Source organism: Dermacentor variabilis, chromosome 2, assembly GCF_050947875.1.
Source record: "Dermacentor variabilis isolate Ectoservices chromosome 2, ASM5094787v1, whole genome shotgun sequence".
Taxonomy (NCBI): Eukaryota; Metazoa; Arthropoda; class Arachnida; order Ixodida; family Ixodidae; genus Dermacentor; species Dermacentor variabilis.
In genome coordinates, this window is record NC_134569.1 from 53,172,000 (window position 1) to 53,190,174 (window position 18,175).

Sequence of the window (18,175 nt, forward strand, 5' to 3'; positions counted from 1 at the left end):
ACTGTGTCGAAATCCTCTGCCTCCTCTCTATCCAAGCGAGCGACTACGTCGGCCGCCTCGCCGGGTAACAAAGTGAGCAAGCGCTGTGGCCACGTTTCCCGAGAGAACCCCTGCTTCTCGCACGTTCGCTCAAAGTTAACCAGGAACAAACCAATGTCCTCTCCAAGCTTAAACGGCCGCATCAGGTCAGTCATTTTGAACAATACGCGTTCTCCTGCACCGTGTGCCTGACTTCCATTACGAGCGCGTTCCATCTCTACCTCAAGACGCTTCATTTCCAAAGCGTGTTGACGGTCACGCTCTTGTTGCTCTCGCTCTTTCTGTTCTTTACGTTCACGCTCTTCTTTTTCTTTCTGTTCTTTAAGTTCGCGCTCTTCTTTTTCTTTTTGCTCTTTAAGTTCGCGCTCCTGTCTTTTTGCAGTCTCCCTCTCTTCAATGGTCTCAAGGCATTCCGACAGCTCGTCATCCTCAGCCTCTAACTCAAGAATAGCCTTTATCAGTTCTGGTTTTCTGAGTTTGTCCGAGACATCCAGACCCAACTCTCTTGCAAGCTCCAACAATTTCGGTTTGCGCAACGACTTCAAATCCATGGCTGCTCTGAATGCTGCTTTCTCTACTGCTTACTATTGTCTTGCCGCAAACTAACCCGGCAGCAACGACAACCACAATTACCAGCTCTGTTTCTGACACTAACAAAAAGCCTGGCAAAGCTCAGAAGAAGAAAGTCCCGCACTCACCAAACCTCGCAGGCAGGAATTCCACGCAGTCGTTCCGCTGCAGGCAACCAGTCGTCACACAGGGCTCGTTGCACTGCTCCCGGATCGTCGATGAGCTGCTCAGCATACAGTCAACTGCATCTCTTCGCTGCTGGCCTCCGTTGTCGCGATCTTACCGCTGGCAGACAGTTGTTTGAAGTCGGAGGCGATCTCACCGCTGCCAACCAGATGTTTGGATCCGACCGCTGGCACGATCTGTTGGGAACTCGGCGCTGACGCCCGTGGTTGTACCTGGGTCGCAAGCCCCAAGGGTAGCGTTGGCCTGGCGGCCTGGGGTACAACTGGAAGCATCCGAAGGTCCCGGCAAAGCATGAGTCGACTGGTAACAACGAAACAACTTGTTTATTTTAACATCGCAAAGAGTTGGCGGTCAGGTTTGACCGAAGTAGAGAGACGGGAGAGCACTTCACTCAACAGAAGAAATCGGAGCCCTCCTTTTGGCGTCCGGGGGCAGCTGTTTTTATACTCTCGCAGTTTAGGGCAAGAAGGAACCCCTCAAAAGACGAGCACGTGAATGTACAATGGGCTAATGGTGACGCACACTGTCGTAGCGCTGCCATAGCACCATGTCGAGCACGATCTCGTAGCACCCTGTTGTAGCGCTGCCGTAGCACCATGTCGAGCACGATCTCGTAGCACCCTGTCGTAGCGCTGCCGGTCGGGCACAATGACTGTAATGAGAGGATGATCCCTGCTTTGGCATCGCCTGTTTCGGGCACAATGACTGGAATGAGAGGATGATCCCTGCTTTGGCATCGCCTGTTTCGGGCACAATGACTGGAATGAGATCCCTGCTTTGGCATCGCCTGTTTCGGGCACAATGACTCGAATGAGAGGGTGATCCTTTGCGGTCGCATCGCCGCAGTCGCGCCTGGAAACACCTGCCGATGAGTGTTGCGGCGACGACGATCGGGCCAAAATGTCTGCCGCCCCGCCGCAGTCGCGCCGGCAAAACCACGTGTCGCAGGCGAAACGCAACAGGGACTACGAGATAAAACTTAGCCATGATTGCACGTGCTTGTACAGTCCCGACGATTAACGTTGACGAACTCGACTTTCGGTAACTGCAGCTTCCAGCAATATAGGCGCGAGAGAAATAGTCCGAGAAGTGTCGTTTCTTCCGTGAGCTCGCTTCGACTTTCCAACTCCCCCCCCCCCCCCCCCCCCAGCTCGAGCTTACCCATTTTCTTTTTTTTTCTGTGTGTGTGTGTGTGCGTGTCCATTTCCCACTCATTTCTCGATTTTTTTTAACTCTTGGGAACTGGATTTATCATGCGCGCGCGGGAAGTAGCGTGCCCGTGTTTGTCTTGTATTCCTTGTTCATTATGTATCTTTGACATGATTCCACGCAAACTGAAAACTTGTCCAACAGTATGTTTTGAACAAATTCAATTTTTAGCCGGTCACTTAGCATCGCGGAACACATATGTCAGCGCTGCGCATGACACCAAAATCATCGCCAGTGGCTTACACAATTCATTACGTTACGTTTGAATTCGTTATAGCGGCGGACTTGAAGCGGCTTTTAAGTAAAGAAGAGCACTAGTTTAGTACGGAAAGGCATCTAGAGAAATTTATAGGGAAGACGGCCCCTTACAACTCAGGTTTAGTGGAAAATCCGCACGCCAGCATTATTACGAACGCCATGGCAGCAGGAAAGATAGCACAGCAATTTACTACCCCGTAATGAGCATACATGACAACTTAGGGCCTGTATTGTGCATACTATTTCCCATACATTCTTTGCGAATTTCCTTCCGATATGCTGCTGTCGCTCGTAAGACAAAAGAAGCGATTGCTGATAGCGAAATGCGCTTCCGCGTTAGGCTTTGCTGGAGTGTATACACTCGCCGATGAGAACAGTCTCCGGTGGCGATCCTCATACTAGAATAGGGAGCATTCTGAAAGACAGGCTGATGAACTGTGTTGACTTGGTCTACAGAGGGGCTGAACGCTTTTTTTTTTTAACCTGACGCTTTCTGAATGAATGCCCGTCTGCTTGGATTTAGGTGAACGTTAAAGAACCCCAAGTGGCAAAATGTTAAATTTAATCCAGGGTCTTTCGCTACAGTGTCCCTCAAACCACCAATGCTGCATCAGAAAGGAGGGGAAAAAAACAGCGCGATCAGATGTGGCGAAACAGAAAGGAGCAGAAAGATGCGGTACTTACTAACTATACGCTTCAGCTTTTGTACACAGATAAAGAAAACTGACCAACATTAAAAGAAGGTAAGGAATTATTGAGTTTAACAGGCAAAGCAGGTTAATAAATACATGCAGTTATCAGTCAGCACCATGTGTGCTGCTTGTGTCGTCCCGTCTGGTAGCACTCCTTTCATGTAGTCGTTAACAAACTATATGTAGTTCCTTCAGTCAATCCCAGTGTGCTTTTGTTGCTGTGGGACGTTAAACCAGATCAAAACGATCAAGCTCACCCTTCCCTCCTTCTAGTGCATGCCAAAAGAAAAGCTGAACGACGCTCACGGTGACTCGACGTTAATTGAAGCATCCTCGTTACACTTACCTCGTGGTCCCCGGCGTGCGAATCTCTGCTCGGGTCTCCATTGACATGGTCTCCGGTGACATTTCGAGCACACAGCTTCGCATCTTCGTTGTACATGTTGGCTTTGTACTCGTCGCAGCTCATGCCCTCATGCTGCGCATTGCACACCACACACGTGATCTTGCGGCATTCCGGGCAAGGCCGGTAACATCCGGGTTTATTCGATAGCGGTTTGTTGCACTCCTTGTCCGCGCAACGGGGCTTGTTGTTCAGGCCGTCCTTCCCATCCATGACCGAACTGATTCGCCTCTGAAGCTTCAACGAAAAAATAAGAATGAAGGAAAGCGCGCAGACGCTGAGAAAATGGTCTACAGATAAAGTAGCAGCATGGAGTCGTGCGCTGTGATACATTATGGTGTCATACCGCCATAAAGAATTCATAGCGTCAAAGGCAGGATTGCCGGTACACATTCATTGGAACTCAGCAGCACAATGAAATCGGAAAGACATTGAACGAGCGCTGCACAATACTTGATAATTTATTTGAAGGACGAGCAGTCAAATGTGTGTACAATAAGCCAGATTCTTAACATTATCATGCGAGTGGCGGCCTTTCTGACGGTCAGTGCGTTATGATGGGGACAAGTGGTGAGATGGGCGATAGTTTGCGCAATCGTGTATTGTATACAAGGTGCCTCGGCTAACTTTAGCCAGAGCTTAAAAACATGCAAATACCACGTAGCTGGACAGAACAAAGGTAATGTTTGCCGTCGCTTGGAGATACTCAGATTTTTTTTTTTTGCATTCCACCTAATTACATAGTCTTAATTAATGATTCCGCTTCTCAAGTGTTCTAATTAGATGAAAAGTGTCAATGAGAAAATTGTAAAGAAACATAAAAAAACTCTCGATACAGCTTTCTGTTTCTCAATACGTGCTACATAAAAGTGTTTTTCTGAGCGTGAAAAAAGTCCGCAAATGCACGCAAAATTGCTGCGACTGGCCGCTCGAGGCACTTTGCACGTATTCGCGGGCTTTTTTCACGCTCGGAAAAACTTTTATGTAGCACGCATTGAGAAACAGAAAGCTGTATCGGGAGTTTTTCATGTCGCTCTACAACATTCTCACTGACACTTTTCATCGAAGCATAATATTTGAGACGTTCATTAATTAATTAGGACTAATTGTTTAATTAGGCGGAATGAAAAAATCTGAGTATCTCAAAGCGACGGCAAACAGCATTACCTTGGTTCCCTCTAGCTACGTGGAATTCGCGTATTTTTTTAAACTCTGGCTAAAGTAAGCTGGGACAACCCTGTATAAACTTCAGGGATAACGTCATCTACTGGGCCGTTCACTTCTTGAGGGCGCTCACGTTATTGGTTCGGTCCTCCTTAAAAGAAGGGGGTTTGAGGCCGGACAACTGAACGAGTAAGGTATGCGACACCTGCGAAGGGCTTTCGTTTTCTTTTTCTTATTACTTGAACCGCGCATTCCCAGGGAATAAGAAAACGAATGGAGTTTATCAAGAAGCGCAACGTATCGTCAATTCATGCGAGTGATGGGGCCTCACGGATAACAAAGGCAGGACTTGCGCATTTCTTAAGGAAAGAGCATAGCAGACAAGGCTTGCGCCCACGAATGTTTTGTGTGCGTGCGGGTACTATCGCCGAACTCGCCGTTGTGAGGCGCCGACATAGCGTGCGGTATGCGGCCGATCGCGCGATATTGTTAAAATATCTCGCTGAATGTGTAACGCAAGACAAGATACGAAAAATAAAAGTGCGTTAATGTGCACTTTTAACGCCAAGTGCACTAATAAAAGTGCACTTGGTACTTAAGCAGGAATCACCAAGTGCAAACAAACAACCCACCATGTTCCCTCACGTAATTACACTAAACAACATGCACTGATTGCTAGCGCGCGCACTTCGTCTTCTCTGCTCGAAGAGTGTGTTGCAGTTTGTCGCGCTGCTGAGTTAGAATGGACACCTAGTGCGCATATATTTGCATAGGCGTTGCTTACGTACTGTCGTGAGAGATATGAGTGGAAACACGCGAACGCGTGGCAAATAGCCTTGAAGCAGAAAGGGGTTTAACTTAGGGGCCCGATTTTTATAAGTCATATCATGAGAAGCCAACAAACACTGACACCAAGGACAACATAGGGGAAATTACTTGTGCTTAATAAATGAAGTAAAGTAACGATAAATTAATGGAAATTAAAGTGGATGAAAAAACAACTTGCCGCAGGTGGGAACCGAACCCACAACCTTCGCATTTCGCGCCAGTGTTTGTTGGCTTCTCATGATAGGACTTATAAAAATCGGGCCCCTCGGTTAAACCGCTTTCTTCTCGTTTATTACATAACGAGGGTCTCGAATCCGGCAACATTGATGCCTTCAGGTAGCATATGAAATGCTACCTGAAGCTTGCAATGAAAAGAGAAGCATTGGCATTAATTCAAGCCAAGATAGCAAAAGTTGGGGTACAGTGGATGTTAGAGATACGAAAAAAAGACAGAAATGCCTCTAAGAAATTTTGGGAACACATAAGGCAACAGAGTAAGAAGACAGAGGTGGTTCAGCACTCACTGACCATACCAGAAGGAACAAAGGTAGAGGGAGAGGAAGCTCAGGAATATATTAGGTTAACAATAGAGGCAACATTTGCAGAGCCAGTGGGTAGCGAAATGGAGAACAATGACAACAGCAGGACAGAATTAGAGGAAGAGTACAGAAGGATGACAAGTAAGGAATGGGACAGAATTGAACACAAGGTCCCCGTGGGAACAGCGACAGGACCTGATGGCATACCTATGAAATTGATAAGCATATTAGGCCAGAAAAGTAAATTAATATTACGACAACTTATTGAACAAATAGTAGTAGGGGGAGATGTTCCACAGGACTGGAAATCAAGCAGAATGATATTAGTGTACAAAGGTAAGGGAAGCAAGGACAACATTAAATCCTACAGGCCAATAACTATCACATCAGTCATATACAGAGTAGCAATGCAGATGGTGAAAAAGAGAATGGAGGAATGGGCAGAACGTGAAGAGATCTTGGGAGAACTGCAGAATGGATTTAGAAGGAACAGACGGCTAGATGATAATTTACTTGTTATAACACAGTGCATAGAGATAGCGACAGCCAGGCAGAAACCGCTATGGATAGCTTTTTTAGACATTAGAGGAGCCTATGATAATGTAAACCCAGAAAAGTTATGGAGCCAATTGAGGGAATATGGTCTAGATAGAAAGATGATTGAGTTCCTACAACAAGTTTATACAGATAATGAGGTAGAGATAACATGGGAGGGGGAAACTACAAAGCCAGCTAAAATAAGAAGAGGTCTCAGGCAGGGCTGTCCATTGTCGCCTCTGCTGTTTATGATTTACATGAGCCAAATGGAAAAGAGACTAGAACAGAGCACAATAGGAACTGACATAAGCTATATGCTGGAAGGGCAGAAGGTAGCTCAAGTACTAGCCGGACTGATGTATGCAGATGATATTGTACTGCTTGCTGACACCCGAGTAGAGCTACAGGAACTAATGAACATATGTGGAGAGGAGGGAGAAAAATTGGGACTGCAATTCAGTAGAGAGAAGTCTGGGATAATAGTATACAATGAAGAAAGGGGGGAACCATTGGAAATACAAAGCACTAAGATTGATCGTGTTGAAAAATACAAGTATTTGGGCATATGGCTAAACGAGGGCAAAAAGTACTTGGAAGAACAGGAAAAAAATTATGATTGAAAAAGCGAAAAGGAACTCGGCTGTAATGAAACAGAAGGCACTGTGGAACTATAATAGGTACGAGGTGGTTAGGGGCGTATGGAAAGGGGTTATGGTACCTGGCCTCACATTCGGAAGTTCAGTACTGTGCATGAAATCGGAAGTTCAGGCATGCATGGAAACGAGACAGAGAAGTGTAGGCAGGTTGGCCTTAGGAGCACACGGGAACACCCCTAATGAGGGAGTGCAGGGGGACATGTGATGGACGTCATTCGAAGGTAGAGAGGCAATAAGTAAACTAAAATTTGAACAGAGACTCTCAGCACTGGAGGAAAAAAGGTGGGCAGGAAAAGTATACAAATATCTGTACATGAAAAGTTTGAACACAAAGTGGACACTCAGAACTAGGAAGCTGAGGAATAGATACCTACAGCCGAGGGAGGGGGTCCAACGTGGTTCTAGTGTGGGAAAGGAGGTGAAGGAGACGGAAAGAAAAATGTGGGAAGAAAGAATGCTCGGAAAGCCAGCGATATCAATGTATAGGTCACAAAAACAGGAGATTAAGAGAGAGCTCTTATTTGATAACTCGCGGGGCAGCTCACTATTATTCGAAGCTAGGACAGGGGTTTTGAGAACGAAAACATACAGGGCTAAATTTGAAGACGTGGACCTTCGGTGCACAGCATGCGTAACCGAAATGGAGACCACTGAGCATATAGTGCTGAGATGCACAGACCTTCGCCCAACCCTGGCAGGGGGAACAGTGGCAGATATGGAAGGGGCATTAGGTTTTCCCGGGGAACGAGGGCAAATAGACGTGAAAAGAGTGGCAGTAACGAAGGGGAGGCTAGAGGATTGGTGGAGGAAGTCAAGGGATAGATAATACTATAAATCGGGGAGATAATGTTTCCTCTACTGTGTTAGATAGTTATTTTGGGGGGAGGAGGGGAGTGAAAACTAGGTTAAGGAAAAGAGGATATAAAGAAAGGGGAAAAAGAAGAATAATAATAAAATAGGAAGGGGAGCAAAAGGCTAGGTGGCGCCAGCCGCCGCCCGTTACAAAGGGTATAGCCGCCATCCATCCATCCATCCATTCATCCATATGTGGGTTTATTGACCAGTTGCCTTCTCCCAAAAAGATCACGTTCTCGTGACGCCTGCGGCAAAAAGGGCGTTCCACGTCCGCCGCCAAGGTCTGTGAGTGGTGGCGCTGGTTAACACTCCCAGGTTTCTACTAGTACACATAAATACCCAATAAAGTGGACGCGGAAACGACGCCGCGGTAGCTGAATTGGTAGAGCATCGCACGCGAAATCCGAAGGTTGTGGGTTCGGTTCCCACCTGCGGCAAGTTGTTTTTTCATCCACTTCAATTTCCATTAATTTATCGTTACTTTACTTCATTTATTAAGCACAAGTAATTTCCCCTATGTTATCCTTGGTGTCAGTGTTTGTTGGCTTCTCATGATATGACTCGAAGCTGAGAGTGACACACGGATGGCGCTTTCGAAAACAGAGGAGAAAGGGGGACGCTCTTCCGCTAACTGTTGGCACTCCCACCGCGCCTGCGTTTGTCGAACTCGGCAGCTTAGGGCATTCCACTGGCCGCCGATAAGACGGTTACGCGCACAGTAACTTACAGCGAATAATTTTTTTCTTTTTCAGTCATGCTTTTTCTTTTCTGAGCGAAGCTCTTAGGCGCCCGTTCCTGCGTTTAGCGTAAGGTATTGTCAGACATACCCACATAGGACCTGATGTATATCTTATGGAGCCCATCGTGTCACGCGTTCCAGACAGACGGGTAGAGTTCCCAGGGATGTAGCTCTCGATTGTTTACGCTTCAAAACAGTACTACTATTGGCCACGCTTCGGTGCACAAAGTTATCAGTAACCGCAATATCAAACAGCTTTATCAATGTGCGCTGGCGATTCGAAGTTCTGCACTTCGTATAAAGAGACGCATGGTGGAAGCGATAGTAGTCAGTATAAACGGCGCCCTCCTTTACACTTTGTTTCTGACGGCAGCCGCCACGTATCGCCCATAGCAGGGTTATAGGGTATCTGACACGCGCTCCTGTGTTCCCGCTCACATTGTTCACAATACTACCTACGGTCATATGCCAGTGGCACCACACATGCACGCAGAGCGCCTGGGTTATAGAAACCGAAACCACGCTGCATAAGTAAAGGTCCTCAACAGAGGAACAGAAGCCCAAATTGCAGCCAAATGTTAGTTTGGACCAGTCAGTGCATGCTGTGGTGCATTCTTTTCTTTTTTTTTTTTTTGCCGCTAGCTGAACGACAAAAAACAGAACAGTGCGTTACAGCTAAGCATGACAACACACACATGCAGGACGGTGCACACTTTCTCGAGTGTTCGTGTCTTTTCTTCTTGGTTCGTCGTTTTAGTGCTAAAGAACATGAGTCTTAGCGCCGTCACGTCCACGTTTGTGATATTCGCACTATTTTCTTGGCCAGCCTACATAACTTAAGTAGAGAGAAGCTAATCAAAGTAATAAAAGCTTCTATTTCCTTAAAGAAATGCCGGAAGCCAGTCGACAGGAAGTTCGCAGCTACGAACTCCGTGTCGGGAATTGCGCATTGACCGCTATAAATGCGAAACAAAGTAATAGACGTTGCCCGAAGAAGGAACCCCAGTGAACCTGTCATACTGCGAGAGGCGTTTCACCCTAACGACGTTGCATATATGTTGCGAGTATCGGTTCTACACGCGCCTGCCATAACATTCCAGCAAGTGGACTTCAAGCACATACAAAACGCCATTGACGAAACTTACCTGCGTATGCCTGCGACAATGTGCTTTGACTGGGCTCAAGGAACGTCTGTCGGCACAGCGGTTCCAATACGACCGTTGTCTACACTTCACACAGAAGCCGTGCTCGAGAATTAAATGTATTGTCAACCAGCCTCCGCCGCAACGAAGGGCGCGACTCAGCGTTCGTGCATGCGGCGTTCCCCCGGCGACAGCGCTTATCTTGCCGACACTTTCCTATCGTGCGAGTTCGAGGCAGCGCGCGTCGCTTATCGCTCGCTTCTGTCAGTAAGCGGCCCTGCTTTATTTCCTTCATGTTCTCGTCTGTTTTGCGCACGAGTTGCTCGCGTTCTATCTCTGGGCCAGGAAAAATAAATGAAAAAAAAAAAAACCGCCGCTATGCGACGTCAATCATAGTATCACGGTGTTCGCCAATTTTGACGTCCAAAGCTTCTCGATGTGCCGCAGTTTCGTACAGAACCTTTTCGCGAAGCAGTTTGGCCTAGAGGGCCGAGAGGGCGCTACCGGCGGCGGGCTGCACGTTACCTCTGCGAAAGTGCACGAATACGAAGACATTACCGCTTCTGCTTTGCAGCTGATCAGCTGTCGGAAATGTAATTGGGTGTTTGTTAACCCACTGTGCTCTATTCATGCCGCAAAATGTGGAGTGTTAAAGGGGAGACGTGTGCAGTACTCGGCTGCATTAATAGTAAGTGGCATACTAAGGTACACAATGAGTCAGTGTGGCCAGGTCAACGAGTCTCTGCTATATAAGCAGACTGCCTGTGTTCTATAAAAAAAAATTATTCACTTAATAATATCATTAATCTGCCGGCGTTGTGTCGCTAACCTCCAAAGAAAGGATTTCAACCCCCGAACGTCCGCAAGAGTGAGTACCGCTCTTTATGGGAGTAGCGCCGCTTCCTGGCATAGTAAGTTTCTCGCACGTTCTCTACACACGTGCACCTCAGCTTACACACAGACATACGCTCACTATGTCCTCAACGAATCAACAAAAGTCACAGAGGCACTTAAGTCTCCTTACGTGCATTGAATGCTAAAGTGGGGACTCTTCCGCGCGATACTTCTCACTTGGTCATTTGCTCGAATTGGGAAAAGTCAATTTTGGGAGTGGGCCAGGTCGGTTTTCAAAGCGGGTCAACTCAACTTTCGAATTGAGCAAAGTCAATTTTGGGGGTGTGGGCAACCCGAATTTTTGGGTAGGCCAAGCCAATTATAGGAGTAAGCCAGGTTGGTTTTGTACGTCGGTCAACTCAGTTTTCGAATTAAACAAATTCAATTTTTTGGGTGTGGACCACGGTGTCCGTCCGACGCCGTGTGCCGTAGACGGACACTGTGGTATTTCGTCACCGTGGAATTTCAGAGTGCGAGCCGCAGCTGGTCCAGCGCCGGAAACGAGGCGTGATCCCTTGGTCAGGTGAGTTCTGTGACCATCGGATGTGAACGCCGGACGCTCGTAGGATCTTCGATTAATGGGTGAATAGGCGCACACTTGAACCAATGCGCCGAAGCATAGGTGACGGCGACTACACTGACCGCACACGAATGTTCGAAACTGAACGCTTCGTGATGATACAAAGAGTAAGCGAGCGAGTAGGGATAATTCGCCGTTGCTACGAGCTATTGCAGAGCACAGAGCATCTGTGTTCCAAGCCGTTGTGCGCAGTGATAACAAATCTATCGCAATGAGCATTCCCCTGAGTGATTAGGCAGAAATTAAATAAGATACTTACCGCACCGAAGGACTTTACTCAGCCAGAAACATGACAAGCCACTGCTTGAAAGTGTTTGTGAAATAAAACACGAAGAGCATAATACGCTGATTCTGATTTAATTCGTAAGTGGAAAGGTTGCACAGCTTGGAGTGCATTTTTATCCTTGCTTTTAGTACAAGCACCGTATACGGGGCTCGCGCTGTTTGAACGTTGTTGCGCCCCAAATCAACAGTTAAAATTAAATTACGGGCTTTTACGTGAGCGGTACAAACACTTTCTAAAAAGGTGAAGTTACACAACGTATCCTCCAAATAACGCGTTTACTTTCAAACAAAAATCTTGCGAATACTACCGAAAAGTGAACTGATATTCAAGCGCGCCATTACAGGCTTCAAAGAACCTGAACTTGACGTTCCAAGCGTATATCACACAAAAAGAAGCCTATCTGCTTAAAAAAGAAAGAACGACACATCCAGAAACCAAAGTTTTAAAAATTTGCGCGCTCTCAAACCTTCTCTTTCTAAATGTCAGTGAGCTTCTAAAGCAAACAATCTAACCAAAGCTTGAAACTTGCTTATCGAAACGATCTCTAGTCTCATAGATCTCAATACGTCTAACCAAACACTAAAAATAATGACACAGTTTCCATAAAACCTGTATTGCCGTTTTTAATTTCGAATAACCAACGGTTGCATCATTTCTTTAAACCGGACACGAGGAGGGCGATGTCTGAATGCTCTTCTTCTCAACCAGGGAATACAAAGGCCACGTAGGCTATTCCCCTCGCTGCAGACCTCCGACGCTTTACATACTGGCAACATGCCTTCTAAGCATCGCTCTGCGAATTCACTGCCTTGTGTGACCACTCCGCGTCGCCTTACCGTTTCGCTCTCCAGTGCCATACATAGTACACCTCGGAAAGAACCGAACGAGGTGGAGGGAGGACATAATTGCGCCTTGTCTTCTATCCACCTTCGCGCCGAATGTCGCTTTCCTTCAGAGCGATGGCTCTGCTACTCTAGTTACAAGCCCAGAAAACGCCTGGTTCCGCAAATCTAACCTTCAAGCTCAGCCAAAGTCAAACTGGGACTTAGCCGCCCACTACCGGCGCCTGCTGCCAACTTACACCGTGCCTGCTGCGTACGCCGCGTGGGCGCCCAATCATATGCCCATATCTTGAAAGCCATCTGCGATGTGTACAAAGTGCGCCGAGCGCTGGTAGCTTCGTATGCGCTGTGATTTTGACGCTTAGTTCGCGTTGAAGCGATACGAAGCATGAAGGTCAATTCGCTCGCTGCCGCTGCCACGCCGAGCGGCGTCTGTGTGTTGTGATGCAATTGTAGAAGCGGTAGTTGCTGACGGCGCTGAGCAGCGTCGCTATCCTTTCCCAAAGCAAAAAAAACTGTGCTATCGCTCGACAAACTTGGTTTAACCGCGTTCAACCACGGCAATTTTATTCTTTCTCGTCGGGAGGTTCGGACGCCCTCTGACTGGAAATATTCCAAGCGACGAACGCGCCTTTCTAACTAAAGGCCCTCAATAACAAAAATTTTCTCTCTCGCTGTGTTCCCCACAGGGTTTAGCGCCGTTCGTTTTATTTGGCCGCGTTGCCTTCTCTGCCGCATTCCAGACTCTGCGGTGCCTCTTTCTCTTAGTACTGTTAAAGATGTTCATTTCCGAGCCTTCCCCTCGCATTTCGGGCTGACCGGCATTCATTTCGTCGGCCACGATTGTCACCTCAACCGCACGGTATGAATTATTTACGATAAATCATTCCTATCATAGCTACCCCGACTGGAGGAGGGCGTCAAACACTCGGGGCCAATGCAGCAATTTTCATTAGCGCAACGTTGCTCGCATACCTTAGAGCTGTCCTCAACTGCACTGCCCTGCCTACATCGTGCTTTGGAGTGCTTTTCTGACGGACTGAACTCTGCACTGGTGCTCTTGTCTAATGAGTCGGGGTCACTTTGGACTTCTGCAAAAGCTGCCTTTGCGGCATACTCCCTTGATAACTGTGTCAAATCGTCCAGAGCTGGCCTAGCTGCTTCTCTAGCATTCCAATGGCACAGTATCTCGTCGCGCTCAAACCGGTGCCCGCCAACGGGCGCCTCAGCAACTACGCCATGGTCTACAGATCTGGCATCCCCCATGAACGCGCATTTTGGGTCACAGGAATTAGTCTCTCTTTCTACCGGTAGGAATTATGTGCGGGCTACTTCTTCGCACTTTCCGTACGAAACTTCTAAGGGTGCCTGACATTCCTGCTGCTTTGCCTGTTCCATTCTTTCAATCTCTTGTGTTATTACTTCGATCGTTTCTCCTTGTTGCTTAATCCATAACTTTTACGTTTTTAGCGCACGAGAAGGGACGAGAGAGGGAAGTACGACGCGGACACAGCGCTAAAACGTTCGCTAAACGTAAAACGTGCGCTAAAAACGTAAAATTTATGCAATACCAACATGCCCAAACTTACGCTCTTTCATGATTATTCCATTCTTGTCTTTTTAATTCCTGTTCCTGTTCTATTGCTTCCTGTTCTTGTTCTCTCAGAAATACGGTGCCGATGTATTCAATGTATTCCTTATTACTGTTGCTTTCTAAAATGGCTATGTGAATTTCGGCTTCTGACCTGTCATCCTATACATCTACGTCGAGCTCTTCACACAAGCGCAACATACTAGCTCTCGTCAAACTCGTTATGTCCATGGTTCCTACTTTAAGCTTTTGCTCAGCTATTCCACAATATTTGTTGCGAAACTCGCACAAATTGTAATGCAAGTAAATACTACCAGTGGTTTGATTCTGTTTTCCCAAGAGAATTCGGAGCTTGGAAAATATAGCAGAAACCGAAGTAGCACCAAGTCCCCAAGGTCTCCACTACTGTATCAAATCAGTTCCAAGAAGACGTCAATCCTTAGACGCTTTCAGATGAATAAAATTCCCATAGATCTCCATGTACCGATTGCTCCTACACAAGTAGGAAGTCTGGCTTTAGTAGCTGGTTCATATCTATGCTGAAAGCTGCTTTCTGCTGAGGTATGCAACAATCACAATATCATTATGGGCAGTTGTGCATGCTATGTCGATGTTTAGTAAGTGTAGGCTAAAAGATCCAATACGTACACACACACACACACACATCTTCGCACCTCCATAGTGTATATGAGCCAGATGGCTAGAGGATATCAGCCAGAAACCATTCCCTCTTAGTGGGTATGAGCCATAAATGCGGTTCATCATCATCATCATAAACAACAACAGCCGCTGCTCGATACCACGGCACGGCGGCCTCGCCGCGGGGGCCACGCGTCGGGGGCAGCCATGACTTGGGGCGCCCGAACGGTGGTGCACTCCGCGACGATGGTCGTGCTGCTGCAGCTGGCGACCTTGTCTGCGGCGGCGCCTAGGAAGAATCCATGGGTAGCCGCGAGGTCCACCAATGCTACAGCCATGGCAGTGGCCGGCAAAGCTCGGCTGGTCAGCAGCGACACCGACATCCTCATTGACCACGACGACGACGCCGTGGTGATGTTGCCGATTGTCTTCGCTTTGCTGGTTTTCATCGCCCTCTTCTTTCTGGTGCTCCTGATGCTGGCCTGTCTTTTTCTGATGCGCTTGTTCGACTCCCACGCGGCCAACAAGTACCACCGGCTGCATCGCTCCGAAGAGTCGGAAATTTACGAACGGCGTCGGCACCGCAGCCGGACGGGACGCGCCAAGCAGTCGCAGGTGTTCACGTACGTCGACCTGTCCAACGCGGACTGCAATTGCCTTGCCGAGCATGGCGCAGACGGAGAGAAGCAGCAGCAACCGGCGCCACGCTTCGCCATCCAGTTCCAGAGTGCCACCAAAGTGGACGTGAGCGACGCGAGCAGGGAGCGCCAGGGAGCACCAGCGCCGGCGCCGCGCAGGAGTCGCATGGCCACGATGGGCTTGCCCTCCGGGCAAGACCACACCGCAGAAGAGGCGCAGCCAACACGACGGACGAAGATGGAGGAGAGAAATGCCAACGCAGCTTCGGTATCTGCGAACGCTCCGTCGGATCGCCCCGCCGAGTCGCCGACTCTGCGAATGTACGCAGAAAATGCGGCCCGAGGCTCGCCCGGGTCTAACGGCGGTGACTACGCTGGCGAGGCGGACGAGTTCCACACGTATCGGGAACGCTGCACGCAACTCATATCTGTGGTGCCGCAAATGGAGATAAACGTTCGAGACCGCTGCATCAAAAGGCACCCGAGCAGCGCAGTTGGTGGCAGAGGCAAATCGTCTACAAGGCACGGTGGCGTTGATCATGAGACTGAAAGTGCCGTGACAACTCACATGACCGAGGCTAGTAGTATGATCTACCCGAACCGACATATCTCGCACCAATCTGAATCGGGTTCGCCAAATGAATTGTACGATATTAGTTCGGAGGTCCATTCCAGCCCGATGTTCAGCCCAAGCGGATTGGTAGCAAGCGCGCCGGCTAGCGCTCCTTTGTCAGAACATACCTCCCCGTTCAGAGCGGAGGATTCGGGTGTGTCTGGATACGGTCGCTACCATGACAATGGTGAGCACGATGAATCAGGCAAGGCAACTACAGGTGTGACTCAGAAACAGAGTTATGAAGTCTTTGCTGAGGCCGCAGGACACAGTAAGTCACTGATGGTGGCGTCCCCAACCAAGCATGGGGGTATGGTCAATGCTGTAATGGAGTTACCTGACACCAGAGTAGCACCCCGCGACGGCAGTATCGTGAAATCTAGCAATTCCGCGAGACTTCGGGAGCTTTTCGAACGTGAGGCAGCAAGAGTCCGACAAGCTGATGTGCCAGTACGAAAGCCAGCAGAAGGGTCAAAACTGTCACTGCCACCCTTAAAGATCAAAACTTCTGAAATGAAAACCCCTAGCGCGAGCTCATCTAACGAGCTCGCGGTACAAGTTCCGCAGATGATCGCTTACTTCGACCGGGCGCAGGCGGGTAAACCAATGAAGGCCACCTTTGAGGAAACCTCTGAGTCTGAAGTGGCTGCTAGATCTCCATCGACGGATGCCCCGTTAATGACACTTCCCCAAGTGGGACCTCCCACAACCTTGTCATCCGCCGGAAAAGCTATGGCGGACACCGGGAGAATCAAACTGCCACAACCTCCGATAGAAAGATCCAAGAAAGATATACACGTTAAACTACCCGACGAAGAGTTAGCTGCGAGAAGCGAGTCGTCGCAGCCACCTAGGGCACGGCAGGACGACCAGAGCTACACTGAGCCGTTCAGTATTGACGAATTGTCCCGTCAACGAACGTCAGCGTCGGAACCGTTCTCAGATACTGATATATCTTCCGACCACGTAGATGCGAAGAAAATCCAAGTTTTTCCGCCATCCGTACCTCCACGCTCTAAGTCTTCATTTGTTTCTACTGACATTCAGCCTTCGGAACATACTGTGGTGTCTACCGTAGACGGTGAGCGCTCAGCGCTGATTGCCGCCGCAGAGGAACGTGTGGTGCACGAGCAAAGGTCGTCGCAATTAGTGAAACCGGGTGCTTCCCCGCGCAGGCAGAGTGTCGACACTTACTCCAAGTCAGCCGCCCCATATACAAGGCAAGACAGAGAGCCAATGGTCCACGAACACAGTAATGAGGTGCGTTCCAGGGATACGGCAGCTGTGGTGAGTCCCTTTGACAGTCCGGAGTCTGGAGCACATGTTTCTCCCGAAGTGTCCTCACATGCCGAAAAAGAGTCAGTGACTCTCATTAGCTCTTTCCCGCGGAGAGAGGTAGACTCTACACATGCCATTGCCGCAGATGATGACCTGATGCAGTCTTCTGCACAGCCGTATGCAGTTGTAGAAGGAGGCTTGTCTGGTAAGGTTGCACAACGTGGCGGCGACAGCGAGACCGGCATAAACGAATCAGTGACAGCTGTTTCCACGCATGACGTGGAATTCCCGCAAACGCGAGACATGGCACCAGCGAAATTGAGTGCTCAGGAAGATAAATACTCCTTAACGCCGAAAAAACCTTTTGAATTTCCTTTGAGCACCGAATCTGAGGCCACGGCACGACGGATAGAGGCATATAATGCTAAGGAGAGTAGTATTTCTGGTTTAGCTCGAGTACTTAATCCCGATGAAAGTAAAGCGGTTCTAGAAAAGGAAAACCAGGCAACCTTGAGGGATGAGAGAGACGTTCCGGCCAGTCGACAACAGGAGCCTAGCACCACTGTCGCAGGAGGGCGACGCGATTGGCAACTTGTTGCCGATAAAGGATCACGATTTATCGACGAACAGGCTCATTTGCCGACAGAACGTACTAAAGCGCAATACGAAGTCTCAGAAGCGCAAATAATGCCCCACAAGCGTGTGCTGATGCGCGCCGAAGATAATGGAGAGGTCACAAGCTCCGGTGTGCGAAATCTTGAAGACCGCCCAGCCAGACAAGCGGTCCAGTCTAGTACAGAGCGGCCTCCAGCGATGTACAGCGCCCCTCCGCAAATGATCCTCCGCGAATCGGTCCCAAGTTCTCGGAATCAAACGGACGCTGCGCTCACTATGAGGACAGAGCACAAAGGGCCAGGAGAGACAACAGAAGAACGTGTCAACGACGCAGTTCTAGCGCAGGAAAAGCAGATTACGAGTGCAGGAAATGAGACACGCT

General features: G+C 48.6%; 1 protein-coding gene across 3 annotated transcripts in view; it reads right to left on the reverse strand.

The window, feature by feature from the left end:
* LOC142571850 (uncharacterized) overlaps positions 1 to 10,050 on the reverse strand; it is a 32,528-nt gene extending 22,478 nt beyond the window's left edge. Inside the window, exons 1-2 of one of the 3 annotated variants that reach the window (XM_075680509.1) lie at positions 9,821 to 10,050; positions 3,301 to 3,594 (exon numbers count right to left, since the gene is read on the reverse strand). In XM_075680509.1, coding sequence (XP_075536624.1) covers positions 3,301 to 3,570 — 270 coding nt within the window. In that variant the 5' untranslated portion in view covers positions 3,571 to 3,594; positions 9,821 to 10,050. The remainder of the gene's footprint in view (positions 1 to 3,300; positions 3,595 to 9,820) is intronic. The other 2 variants (XM_075680508.1, XM_075680507.1) reach the window with 2 other exon arrangements.
* Between the last annotated feature and the right edge of the window lie 8,125 nt (positions 10,051 to 18,175).